This window comes from Parasteatoda tepidariorum, chromosome 4 (genome assembly GCF_043381705.1).
Source record: "Parasteatoda tepidariorum isolate YZ-2023 chromosome 4, CAS_Ptep_4.0, whole genome shotgun sequence".
Classification (NCBI taxonomy): Eukaryota; Metazoa; Arthropoda; class Arachnida; order Araneae; family Theridiidae; genus Parasteatoda; species Parasteatoda tepidariorum.
Window position 1 is genome coordinate 24,676,952 of NC_092207.1, and position 13,529 is coordinate 24,690,480.

Genomic DNA, 13,529 nt, shown 5'->3' on the forward strand with positions numbered 1-13,529 from the left:
GACTCAAATTTTTTGGGTTTACAACTATTAATGTTTAACTCCGTAGCCATTTAATTTTGAACTTTATCCTGAAGACAAGGGAATTCTTGCACCAAGTATTGGGAGAAATTTGCCTCCGTGGAGGACTTTTGATGGATCTAACCCGCATTTGCGTTACATGAAGAGGAAAAAGCCGAAAAGCTCCCATGATTACCCGGATGGCAAGGGAACTTTTACTCATGGTCTATCTACCACTGAGGATATTATACGTCAGCACTATGGTCGGTGCAAGCCGGATGCAGAATTTGTATCAACCAGCCATCACTGGGATTGGAAACAGTTCACCTTTTTGGAAAGCGAACGCTCTATCCCCTGAGCCATCACGGCTCTGTCTTATAAATTATAAACTTTGAATTATTTATGAAAATTAAGGGCCATCCAAGGTAACTAACAAATCAAACGCGCTTCTGTACTTCAGTAAGAACACCCCATAAGTTGATTTCATGATCCCTTATTAATGATTCTATTTTCTTATTTGTAATCTGGCAAACTTGCTACGACATATTTTTAATTTGCCAAACTTGTTACATTTGTAATTATTTTAGAAAAATACCGGTAAGTGTGAATACAGTTGAATTCGCTAATCGCTTTACTGTTTGAGTTCTATTCCGTATTTTCTTGAATTCTCCGAATTTTTATTTTCCATTTTTGGCTAGATTGTTTATTTTTTCTGTTGCATTTTTTGTTTTATTTAACATTTTTTGCTTAATAAGTTCCATCTTCGTTTCATTATTTTCGGTGCTCTTCGCACTATTGTATGGGTGTATTTTGCCACGGCTATATTAATAAAATATTATAAAGCACTCTTTTTTCGGACATGTTTGAGCTGTCGAAGAGATTATATCTTATCCTTATTTTGTTTTCTGGCTTTTATTTATATATTTTTTTTAAGATTTATTACATATTTTTTTAATTTTTTTCAAAAAAATTTTCATATATTTTTTTTACTTTGAAAAATCTTTATTTCTTTTTCCATGTTTTATCTATATTTTTAACTTCTTTTATCCGTTCTACGTACTTGCAGCTTAGTCGCAGTGTATAAAACTTACTACTCTTTGTCCTAATTTTCTTCGTTAATCTGTCTTCTTTTTTCCTTTTTGGTCTTCATATACAAGCACACGCAATGTTNAATACAAGAAAACACGAAGAAAGTTAAGAAAAACAATAAGTTTAATTTATTGCCCTTAAGCTGCAAGTAAACAGAACCCATTAGATAAGTTCAAAATGTAGAATAAGACAAAGAGAAATTAAAGACATATGAAAAAAAGGGGGAAATAATAAGTAAAAAAATAACGAACAACAGTTTAGAAAAAAAAGGGGGGGGGATAAAATTGTATTTAAAAAACCGGAAAAAAAGATATAATCTTTTCATCAGCCCACACGATTATATCCGCAAAACAGAGTGCTTTCTGATATTGTATCAATAAAGCCAAAGTAAAATATGTTAATACAATAGTGTGAGGAGCACTCAAAATTTTTTTTTACAAAAATTACAACAAATAAAATAGAACACAAAAAGTGAAAATAAGTAAAATTAACATGTAAAAACAGAAAAGAAAAGAAAATAAAAAGAAAAAACAGTAAATAAAATAAAAAGAAGAAACAGTGAAAATGTAGTATAAAGCGAGTAGCGAAATCAGACTTATGGACGGAAATTTTTCAAGAATGATTTAAAAATGTTTTCGCAGACAAAAAAAGTTCTATTTTATTCCAGTTCTATCTTATTTGTTGTAATTTTCATATAAAATTTTTTTGAGTGCTCCTCACAGTATTGTACTAATATATTTTGCTTTGGATTTTTTGATACAATATCAGAAAGCACTCTGTTTTACGGATATAATTGTGTGGGCTGATGAAAAGATTATATCTTTTTTTCCTGTTTTTAAATAAAATTTTATTCCCCCCCCTTTTTCTTAAAACTGTTGTTTGTTATTTTTTTACTTATTACTTATTATTTCCCCCTTTTTTTCATATGTCTTTAATTTCTCTTTATTTTATTCTTCATTTTGAGCTTATATATATACATATATATATATACATGCATCTGTAAACTGCATTACATAAAATATATATATCATGATGAAATGTCTAAATCGATATTCAGATTAGTAAGGTTTGATTGCATTTTATTCCAAATTTTTTTTTAATAGAATGTTTAACTTACATCAATATGTATTCCTTCAAGCTCATATTTCTGTCCAGGAGGATGATCCGCTGGTATATATCTGTAAAATTCTACGTTGTTCTTATGCCATTTTATTGAGTAGAGTGTTTCCTTTTCTAAGTCATAAGTACAGTTTAACCATACGTCATCACCTTTAATCACAACTGCAGGAACGGAAACCTCTCTTAATTTCAACGAAAAAATACCTGTTACAAAAAAACAAAAAAAATTATCAGTTATACAGATTTTCTAAAACATCCTAAGAATCGTAACAGACATAAGGATCAGGAAGAAATAATTATAGTTATACTAATAAGGAAAGAAGTATGCGAAATATTGTATTTAATTTATCAAAATTGTTAGAAAGCAAAATATGGTGCTGATCTTTTTTCTATACCCAAAAACATTTTACACAGATAAAAGATAAAATGAAATATTAAACAGCTTGCAACATTCGAACTTGAGGTATTTTTTATATTTCTTTCCTCTACATCACTGTACAGTAAAATATGTCATAGTATCCTAGTGTATAGTATTAAAACTAAATACAGTAAAAAAAATCTGGTTTATTGTCAATGTATGAAACTTTAGATTCTACAAAATGCTTAGTCATTATATATTATGCTTAAATCTACTGCAAAGTACGAAAAGATTAATATGTCAAACATCGTCTACGCATTTTTATAAATTGATAAATGAAAAACTTATAAGCATTTCATCCAAAGACTAGGCAAAATTTGTAATAATTCTCATATTTCAAACTATGTTTAAAGAGCGTTTTTCATTTCATAAAGCGTCTTGGCTTTTCATACAGTGGCTGGGCAAAGTATATGATAATTTCCCCATTCAATACTTTACTTAAGAAGCATTTGTTATTTTTTAGAAAGCCTAATCATTTTACGTAAGGTTTAACTAAACCATACCATGATTACGTTAACTATAAGATATTTCACATATTTTTTTATTTATCCACAAGACACAAGTCTGTTCATTTTATACAATGATTTATACTGGTATTCTATGGAACGTTGACATTACATGCGTTGACTGTAACATGTGCTACGATTAGGTTATCCAAAGTATAGTTTTGAAATACTATAACAAAACAATTCGGTGACAAAGTGCTTGGGGGAATTCGAAGCGTTAATACTAGTGTTAAAACTAGATAACTCTTAAAAATTAGAAGAAAAAAATTAACTTCTCCAAAACATAAATATTTCACTAGAAAGACTGAGAACATAAGACTGTTTTTCAGAACAGAAATTTCTGTTCTTTTCAGAACAGAAATGCAGAGAATTATAACGACTATTTTAACAGAAATGTTGTTTATTCATCCATTATCTATCCGAGAGATAAAGATGTATTATTGATTTTTCCATCAAGGGAATTAAAACAAAATAGTAAAATTGCTGAGTACAACACAGCAATCTATGTTAGCAATGAAGATAATAAACTTTGCCATATTGTAACCAAACCAGGGCGAACACATTTTAGATCGAGTTATACCATTATAGCCAGCTCGTCGTTAGCCTCACCAAGAATTTCTAATTATTTTATGTACTTTCATGCAATAAAAGTGTGAAATATCTATGAAGACGAAACTGGAACTAAGAAACCTTTTCGGAGAAATACTATCTTGCAGTTCTGGAAAGAGCTCTTTGGCTTTATTGTTTTCATCAAGCATTGCAGTTATGCAAGAAATCAGCCACGCTATGCATAAACACGTATGACAACACTTTAAAAAATTAGGCGTTGAATAACATTTTCCGATGAAAAAATTTGTATAACCTGTCTGTGGAAAGAACTTACTTCGCCATTCTCCTGGAGCAGTGATGGTGACTATGGTTACGTGGTATAAATATCTCAAGTAGAGGTGTTGGGTTAATATTTAAGAGAAGTTTTGACGGAGGTTTGAGAGAGAAAGAGTTACAGAGGATACGAAGTTCCCCTCTTTGAAATGTGGTATTTTTTGTTTACATGGCAGGAGAAAACTTTAGACTTGGTGAAGAGGGTAGTTCTTTCCATAGACAAACAATACATTGAACACATTTCCGGATTGAAAAAAAGTGGTTAGCAGAAAATGTACTTCAAGACACGTGCATGCCATTGATTAAGTAAACCATAAAAAGTGATAATAAATCAGGGTAGTTTTATACGTTTTCAGTTACATTAGAAAAAATTTGAATATATGATTTTCATTCTCTATAATTATTGTTAATTATCACCTGGAACTCAATTTTTTTAACTAAAGCGTAAGTATAAATGAAAAAGTCATTACGTTTCGTTTAATCAAATATATATTTTTTTAATTATTCAAACAAAATACCATGGTCTTCTTAAGATCCAGTGCCTAATAAAAATTTTCGTAAAACAATTGGGATTATTATTACAGAAATCTAATTAGTATGTACTAAAACTATCTAGGAAGAATAGCACTAGTCCATTCTAACTTTCTAGGCATATAGCAACTTTCAGTCCTTCTGCTGTTCGAGTACCATACTCACAGTTTAGCTTCGCTGAATTTCTAAACTTATTTGTGAAAAGGCAAACTATTTTCATACATATGAACTCGGGACACTTAACCAGTCTATAAATAATCACGACCAGTTAAAAAAATAAATAAAAATCGTTCAAGAAATGACTTTCCCTATTATTATCGATTTCAGTTTAAGTGTAAATTGAGGATTCAGTAAGATTTATATCTTAAAATTGTTATAAAGAACTAATATGCCATTCACATAAAGGACAATCAAGCAAAGTAGTTTGCTTGATAGCTATTTTTTTTTAATATTAATAAAATTATTTTCATTCACATTTGGTATAAATGTTGTTTCACAAATAGATATATTAAATCTCAACAAAATCTTGCTTTATCCTAACAACGTATCTTAAAAAATGTTTTTTAATTATATGCCAAATAATTTTCGCGTTTCATGAGCTGAAGTTTGCATACAATTCTCATTGAAAAAATTATATTACAATATATTATCCCAAGAAATTACCATAAGAATTCAGTTTAAATGTTCTACAAATACATTTACTTTAAAGCATTTAACTGGAATAGAATAAAAGAGTAATTTTTAAATTTTCCACCTCCTTCAATGAAGCTAACAAATGTTCTCTTAATTTATAATGTAAATTCTTTATTTCTGTCTAAAATAATTAATTATTCGACTTCCATTAGCTTTAACTTGCTTGCGTCGAATTCCAATAATTTTCAAGAGAGGCCTCTGATTACTTCGAAATTTTTAACAACAAGGCAAAAATAATTTATTTCAACAAAATTGTATTTTACGAACAATCATCGTCTCGTTCAATTTATTTTTAAAGCTTTCGAAAAGGGACCGAAATATTCTCATTCAATACTAAATTATCTAATTTGAGATTATTCTTAAAATTCAACGTTCACGAGAGTCATTAACATTGATTAAAGCAGTTCAGAGCGTTCTGTTAATGTTCAGACGTTCCCCTTGATCTGAACGAAACCTACTCATCGTGCTGCTGAAGTTCAAGTCACCCCCGGATTCATAATTACTCTCCATTGTGAAACAGAGTCCCTACTCAATTAAATTAGATTACCTCTTGTGAAATATTCTACGGATGAATACATTTCTGTGGTAATCCGTCAATCAGTTGGATTCATGGAAAACTTTTCGCTAATTGATTAAAGGTTTCGATCAGCTACTAGGATTTGTGCAGGGAATAACTTGATGGTAATTAGAAACATTATCTCTGGAAAGATTTTTCGTTTGTAAAATCGCATTTTGGACATCTTCAAAATTTTGTGGTAATTATGAATGGTTGAAATGAAGTTCCATAAGCACAGTATGGTAATGGCTTGAAAAGTTCGTTTAATGTAATTTAAGAATGTTTATGCCTTCATTTTGCTGTTGCAGTCATTTTATTTTTAGATCTAGTGAAATATTTTTCAGAAGGATACATTTCTGTGGTCATTCACCAATAAGTTGGATTCGAAGAAAATTTCTAGCTAATTGAGTAAAGATTCCAATTTGTTACAAAGATTTGTGCAGAAATTACTTAATGGTATTTAGAAACATTACATGGGAAGGTTTTTCATACGTAAAAATCGTGTTATAGATACACTAAAAATTTTATGATACATTTACAGTTTTTTTTTAGATTATGTCTAGTGAAATATTTTACAGAAGAATACATTTCTGTGGTTATTCACCAATAAGTTGGATTCGAAAAAAACTTCTCGCTAATTGATTAAAGATTCTAATTTGTTACAAAGATTTGTGCAGAAATTACTTAGGGGTGTTTAGAAACATTATATGGGAAGATTTTTCGTATGTAAGAATCGTGTTATAGATACACTAAAAATTTTATGATAATCATGAATAATAGAACTAAAATTCTATGATCGTACTATGGTAATGATTTGAAATGTTCGTTTAAAGTAACTGAAGTATCATCATACTCGTATCTTTGCTTGTAAAATCTTATTTTATAATTCAAAATTTTATAATTTTAGTTGTTGTTGTTGACGCATGCCTGTTTAGGCAGAGCGGGTGCGATTGTCCTTGTTCTTCAGTGGCGCCATCTATGGCCAAGAATTCAACTTCTGCCACACCATACGTCACACCCGTTTATAGGGCGGGCGGACCCATTCATTCATCCACATATCGTAATTTTGACCTGAATCAGAGAACGATCGATCTCCAATCTAATATCCCCAGAGGTATTGATTTGTTATGGGAGCATGAAGGACTTTTGCGACTAGACAGATTTAGCGTGCATCAGTCACTATACTACACGGGGAGTCCTCGACCGGCGGGGTTCGAACCTACGAACTCTCGGATATGGGCCCAGAGCTCTACCGACCAGGTTATCCCGGCCCTATAATTTTAGTGAATGGTTGAATTAAAATTCCATTAAAAATTGAAAAAAAAATATTTATATTAGTTAAAAAAAATATTTCTACTGTCCAAATATTCAAACTGTTACAAATTTATTTCGTAAATTTGGAGCATTTACTTTACACTTTAAATACAGGACTAGTAGTAGATGTTAATTTCATGAAATGTTTTTTTTTATTACTAATTATTTAACGTATAATTTTGCAGAATCTATTCAACTGTATTTTAAGCTTGTTCTATGCGCAGTGTAAAAAAAATATTTTTTTTTTAAATAAACTGCACCTTTGAAGATATACTAATATAAACAAAGGTTTTTAAAGCCAGCATGCACAAAATAGTTTAAAGCCAATGGATGCATTAAAAAATAAAACAGGTTTTCAAATAATATTTTTATTAAAAAAAATGCTATTGAAATAAAAGTGAATAAAAATGAACTATTTTGAATAAGGAATTCCATAAAAAAATATCTCAAGTGTGCCCTCATGCCGACAAAACTGATGAATGGCAACAACATGCGAGTCATTCTTTAAAAACTTTTACTTTAACAAGATTCGAACAGAAAACAAAACAGCCGCATGTAATACCTCTTCCTCAACAGTCATACCGCTCTTGAAAAACTGCCAGTCTTAAGCCGTATTCATGCAGTAATAGGCAGGAATTCTTTCAAGCAAGAACAAAATATGTCATATCACTGCTGTTGACAACGACACACAGGGTAACACAACCAAAAACTCCAACGGAGATAAAGATAAAATAAAAAAATACAATATTCATAAAATCGCCATCTATCTTTTGAAGGTTCGGTACACGCCACTATTCCTCCATGTCCTGCTAGAGCAATTGAGTGCGCGCCACTGCACACAAGAAATTAATATTCAGAAGACGTTAGTGCGCAGGCTGTCAAAAATACTTTCTCGTCTCATAAAATATGCATTTTTTGAAAGGGCCCCGCTGATAAAGGAGAACGATAAGAGAAAAAATAAAGATTCATTGGGGAAGAGGTGTATGTTAGGGAAGTTTAAAACTTGGATAACAGATAAGACTGAGATGTAGACTGTTTCGAGCAATGCTTGAATATCCTTAGTTGCTGCAAATGACAAGGCAGATAGCATCTAATTTTTCATTCTAGAGAAAAATCTCGTATTTATTAGAGATAAGTAAGAAGCATCGGTGAAAGTAAGGAAAATAAAGAAAAAAATGAGAAATATAGTGGCATTTGAGCACTTAGGGAAATAAATGAGAAATCTTTAAATGGGGAATAAAAATACTGTTCGGAGATATGTGTTTCAAGAAATTCAAAGTGTCTTTCTTCTGATTTTAAATAACAGGAGTACCGAAGATTATGTTAAAACGCATTCTGTTTTGAATATCTAAATTTAAATAAAATGTATGTATATTGAAAATTTTCATTTATATGAACCAACTAAAAAATTATACTTGTTAATTTAAAATTCTTGCCTTTTTTTAAAAAATTGATTTTGAAAAAAGTTTTCAGAAAATGAAAAATGAATTAAAAGACAGGATCTGAGGCTGAGAATAAAAAATTTATTTGGAAAATAAATAAAGAATTCGTATCAAAAAATGTGGATCGTGCATAGGCTCATGAATACTGAGCAATTTAAGAAAGTAAGTTATTTAACATAGATGCTGAAATATGTCGACCTTTTATTTGCGAAATTAGTTACAATTTCCTTTTAAACAATTGAAAAAACAAACTGCATACAATAACTGTTTTAGAAAATTTCTTGAGAATTACGAAATCCAACTTTCAAAGTTTTCCTTTTTTTTGTTGACAAAAAGTCTCATTTTTCTTTTCAAAAATCCTGTAGTTTGAACTAATCAAAAATTCAAAGAGAAGTTCGGTAACTGATTTAACTATTTTTATCATCATTAAAAAAATTAAACGACAATTATTTTTCAAATAAATCCTTTTATGCCAAATCAGTGAACCACTAAATTTCATATTGCGTTGTAGAAAGGTTTTAATGTGTCATATGGTTTAAAAAATGTCTCTGCGATATTATTTTCAAAAGAAAATATTCTGCATTGTAAAAAAAATCTCAAAAGTGATCGAAATTGTGTTATAAATCCGAAACAAATATGATCGAATTTGAAAAACCTATATACTCAGTATAGTGAAATGCTCAAAACAGCATAAACTCAATTTTGAGATTATACTTTTCACAGCTAATACTTCTCAGAATAAAGTTCTAAATCATAGTCATTAAAAATTGTTATCTGCACATGGATAAAAAAATTCAGGTTAAATTGCCATGGTAACGTCATACTGTATGGTAAAAAAATATCATAAATCTCTAAATAAAAATAAAAATATACGGTATTTCAACCATTCATTTGATACTTTTTCATTTCATATATTTCATACATTTACCGAAATTTATGATTTTCAAAATTATAGCTCTTATCATCCCACAGTTAATAAAAAATATGCAACTGAAAAATGAATTTAACCGAATAAATGGTTTTTATGCCATGCTAAGAGGTATTAAGATAAAATTATCACATTTTTCAAAATTTACCCAATTCCATCGCACGTTATAAAACTATACTTTATAGTAAATTTATCAAAATCATTCCTAAAGAACTTCTGTAAAAATTACCAAAATTTTTGGCATTGCCATAGAGTCAGAAACATAGCAAATTTTAACATATTCTAAAAGTAAAATTAAATGATTTCCTGAAAGTTAGATCTAATTTGTTGATAGGAAGATGTTATTTTACTTTTTAATTTTGCATTTCCATTTTTTTTTCCTTTTCAAAAAAATTTTCTCTTATTCGAGGGTTTTATCTTTAAACTCAAATTTTTTCTATCGAGAGTAATTTTTTAATCCTAAGTAATTTTTTTAGGAGCATTGGAAACTTCTGTCTTTAATTTATCATGAAGTGAAGTAATAGAAAACAATTCAGATTTGAAAGCATGAAATTACATTACTGAAAAGTTATTATTTTTTTATTATAAATGAAGAATCATTTCACTGCATTTAATTAAAATCATTCAATTATTTTCTTCCATAATTTTATGTAGTGTAAAAACATTTTAACTTTTAAAACATGTCAAAATTCGAATTTTTATCAGCATTAAAATATCAAAATCAAAGTCAATTAAAAGTTGAAAGTCTCAATAATCAATATTTGTGGAAAACACATTTTGTTTTACAATTTATATTTTTGTCCGGATTTAATAACTCAAGTTTATGTAATAACAACACCTAGTAAAGTAAAATAAAATATGAATTTCGAAACAAACATCGATGAAATACTACGAAAAGTAAAATCAAGAAAGATATTGTCCTAAAATTAAAACATTAGATATTAAATTAAATATCTCAACACAAAGAAAATGAAAATTGGAGAAAAAGAAATAATAAAGAGATAGACTAAACCTAGGCGGATATAAAATTGTGAGAAAATTGAAATCTCTGAATTTAATCTTACATTTTTACCACGGGTTTCTCTTTTAACCGTGTAATTTGTTATTTAATTCTTTTTCAGCATTCTTAAAGCAAAGTTTGAATCAGATTCCATTTTTTTATTATACTAACAACTACTGTATCAGAGGATATTGTATGAATGATATAAAGAATTTAAAGAATAAAGCAATATTTGAATTTTTAATCAATCAGAGATTTTACTAATTATATTTTGTTGCAACTTGAACATTTTGAAGTATATGTCGATAAATTTTTTTATTGCAAAATCTTTTATACAAATTCCATGTTAAGATACAAGCACACGGATGGGGCAATGAATGAATGAATTATTAAGAGAAAATGAATACAAAGTGTATTATTAATAGAAAATGAATACAAAATGTATTATTAATAGAAAATGAATACAAAATTAATTATTGATAGAAAATGAATACAAAATTAATTATTAATAGAAAATGAATACAAAGTGAATTATTAATAGAAAATGAATACAAAGTGAATTATTAATAGAAATCAATAATTCACGTTTTAGATTTCATCATTATGAATTTTATGTGTCGTGACTTTTGAATTTATATTTTTTAAATCCCAATAATTTTCATTGTCAATAATCTTTAATTTCCTAAATTTTATGTTTAGAAAGGCATCTTATAATGTGTGCTAAAAGTTATAAATAAAATGCATTGGGTTTCTTGTTTTTTAAGTATTAATATAGAATTTTGTCGGTGCTTTTGAAGTGATAAATTAGGCAGTTTTTTTATCTGAAAATAAATCATTAAGTGCAAGTAAAGAAGGGAATGATTTTAAATTGAAAGAAAAAATAAAATATCTGTAAAGAAAGAATAAATTATACTTAACGAAGGAATAAAATGTACTAAACAAAGGTATTAAAAAAGAACGCATAAATGAAAAAGGAATAAGAGTAAAGAAGAAATGATTTTAATTTCAAATTGTAAACTGAAATATCAAAGCATAAAAAGTCTGATCTATTTATGGTAAATAAAACGAAATATGTACTTTATTTAAACAGAAGGATTCAGAACTATCTAATTTAAATGTGCTTATAACATTTATTCTAAGCATTCGAATGCCATTTAATACGAAAATTCCAATGAAATTAAATATTTATTTTGATGAATATTCATTTCCATTCGTACTATCTTAGTTTAATACCAAGGAGTTTTGCAATATATGTTGGCAACGATCGCTTTGCTACAAGGACAAATCAATTTACCTTTTCTTCAGAAAACACAGTCTCATGAAATATTTACAAGTGTATTGATTATGGTAAATTTTGATGCCAATAACTTAATACATCTGTTGAGTTTGAGATTATGAAATAGAATTGTATAATTAATATCTCCTGTGACATTTGCAGGAATAACGAATCGCTTTCTAAAATATTTGTCTCCTAATAAAAAGTTATCAGAATTAAAAATAAATGATTATTGAATTTGAATTAAGAACTAGGTCTAACTCATGTTTTAAAAAATTCATTTTACAAACAAAGTGTGTTTAGAAATAACCTTTCTTAAAGTCTTTTTTTTTTTTTTGTAATACACATGAGAAATCAGAATATAAATAATAAATGTATACATATTAGAGTTAGAATATTGATGAATGAACACGAATGAAACAAAAATATTTGATGAATTACTAAGAAAGGTGGTATTAAAAACAAAATTGGAAACAAGTAGTAGTTGATGACGATTATTTGAAACACTTCCAAGTTTCCCAGTAATTAAACGATTTCCTACTTTGTTTTTGGAAACAAAATTGGAAACAGAGAGTAGTTGAATGACGATTATTTGAAACACTTCCAAGTTTCCCAGTAATTAAACGATTTCCCACTTTGTTTTTGGAAACAAAATTGGAAACAAAGAGTAGTTGAATGACGATTATTTGAAACACTTCCAAGTTTCTCAGTAATTAAACGATTTCCCACTTTGTTTTTGGAAACCGAGAGTAGTTGAATGACGATTATTTGAAACACTTCCAAGTTTCCCAGTAATTAAACGATTTCCCACTTTGTTTTTCTAGTTTTAACAACTCTAAAATAATATTTTTTTGACATTGTAAAGAAGCAAAAAAAAAAAAAAACAATGCGTAAATTAAGAGATATATTGTAAAATATTCTATAACTAAATTGGTAGACAGAAAGAAATGAGCTCATAAACTAAAAATAAATTTCTTAATTTCTATTTTATGATGAACTAACTTAAACACTTCTCTTTGATTTTAAGTTTAGTTCACTTTTCTTTGTTCTTAGTAAGAAAATTTTGTTTAGAAGCATTACCTAAGTGTTATAAAACTATCCCAAACTTCTTTCGTATAAAAAGCATCCAAGTAAATAGTCTTAATTACTAAATAATCAGTCTAAAACTCTAAGTTTCGAAAATTGTTTGAGCCAATAATTAAATCAAGAGCAAAATCTTTTGTACTTTCATCTTCAATTAACTATATTGTTTTTATTATAATTTTTCCTAGCATATATGTAAGATGTTATATACACTTATACAGTTTCTTAGCAAAATGTGAAAACTAATTTCGGCGTATTTCTGACAAATAGAAATTTTAACTATTACAAACAGAAAATTTCTTCGCATTATTTTTAAGCTGTGATTAGTGGATTTAATACCTTTGATCGTTTACTAGTTAGAAAACTAAACATTGATCCTCTATTTCAGCATTAAACCAATTAAAGAAAACTTAAAGCGGGATAAATTATATTTTTCCTAAACTTCAAAAAATAGAGATTTTATTTTCTAATGAAAAGTGCAAAAAACGTTTTATTGATCTTTTTTAAACTAAAAATTATTACAGTATACTATTATTACAGTATACTATTACAGTATACTACAACTATTCATAAATGCCTCAATTTCATAAATTTTTGTTTCAAATGAAAATTTTACAATATTTATGAGGTTTTTAGGTTAAATTTTTAGAGATTATATTGATAAATATGTATATATTTCGACTTTCGAAGTTTTG

General features: G+C 28.1%; 1 protein-coding gene across 1 annotated transcript in view; it reads right to left on the reverse strand.

Annotated features, from left to right (window-relative positions):
- LOC107447418 (uncharacterized) overlaps positions 1 to 13,529 on the reverse strand; it is an 87,534-nt gene that overhangs the window by 20,399 nt on the left and 53,606 nt on the right. Inside the window, exon 2 of the mRNA XM_016062333.3 lies at positions 2,204 to 2,409. Coding sequence (XP_015917819.1) covers positions 2,204 to 2,409 — 206 coding nt within the window. The remainder of the gene's footprint in view (positions 1 to 2,203; positions 2,410 to 13,529) is intronic.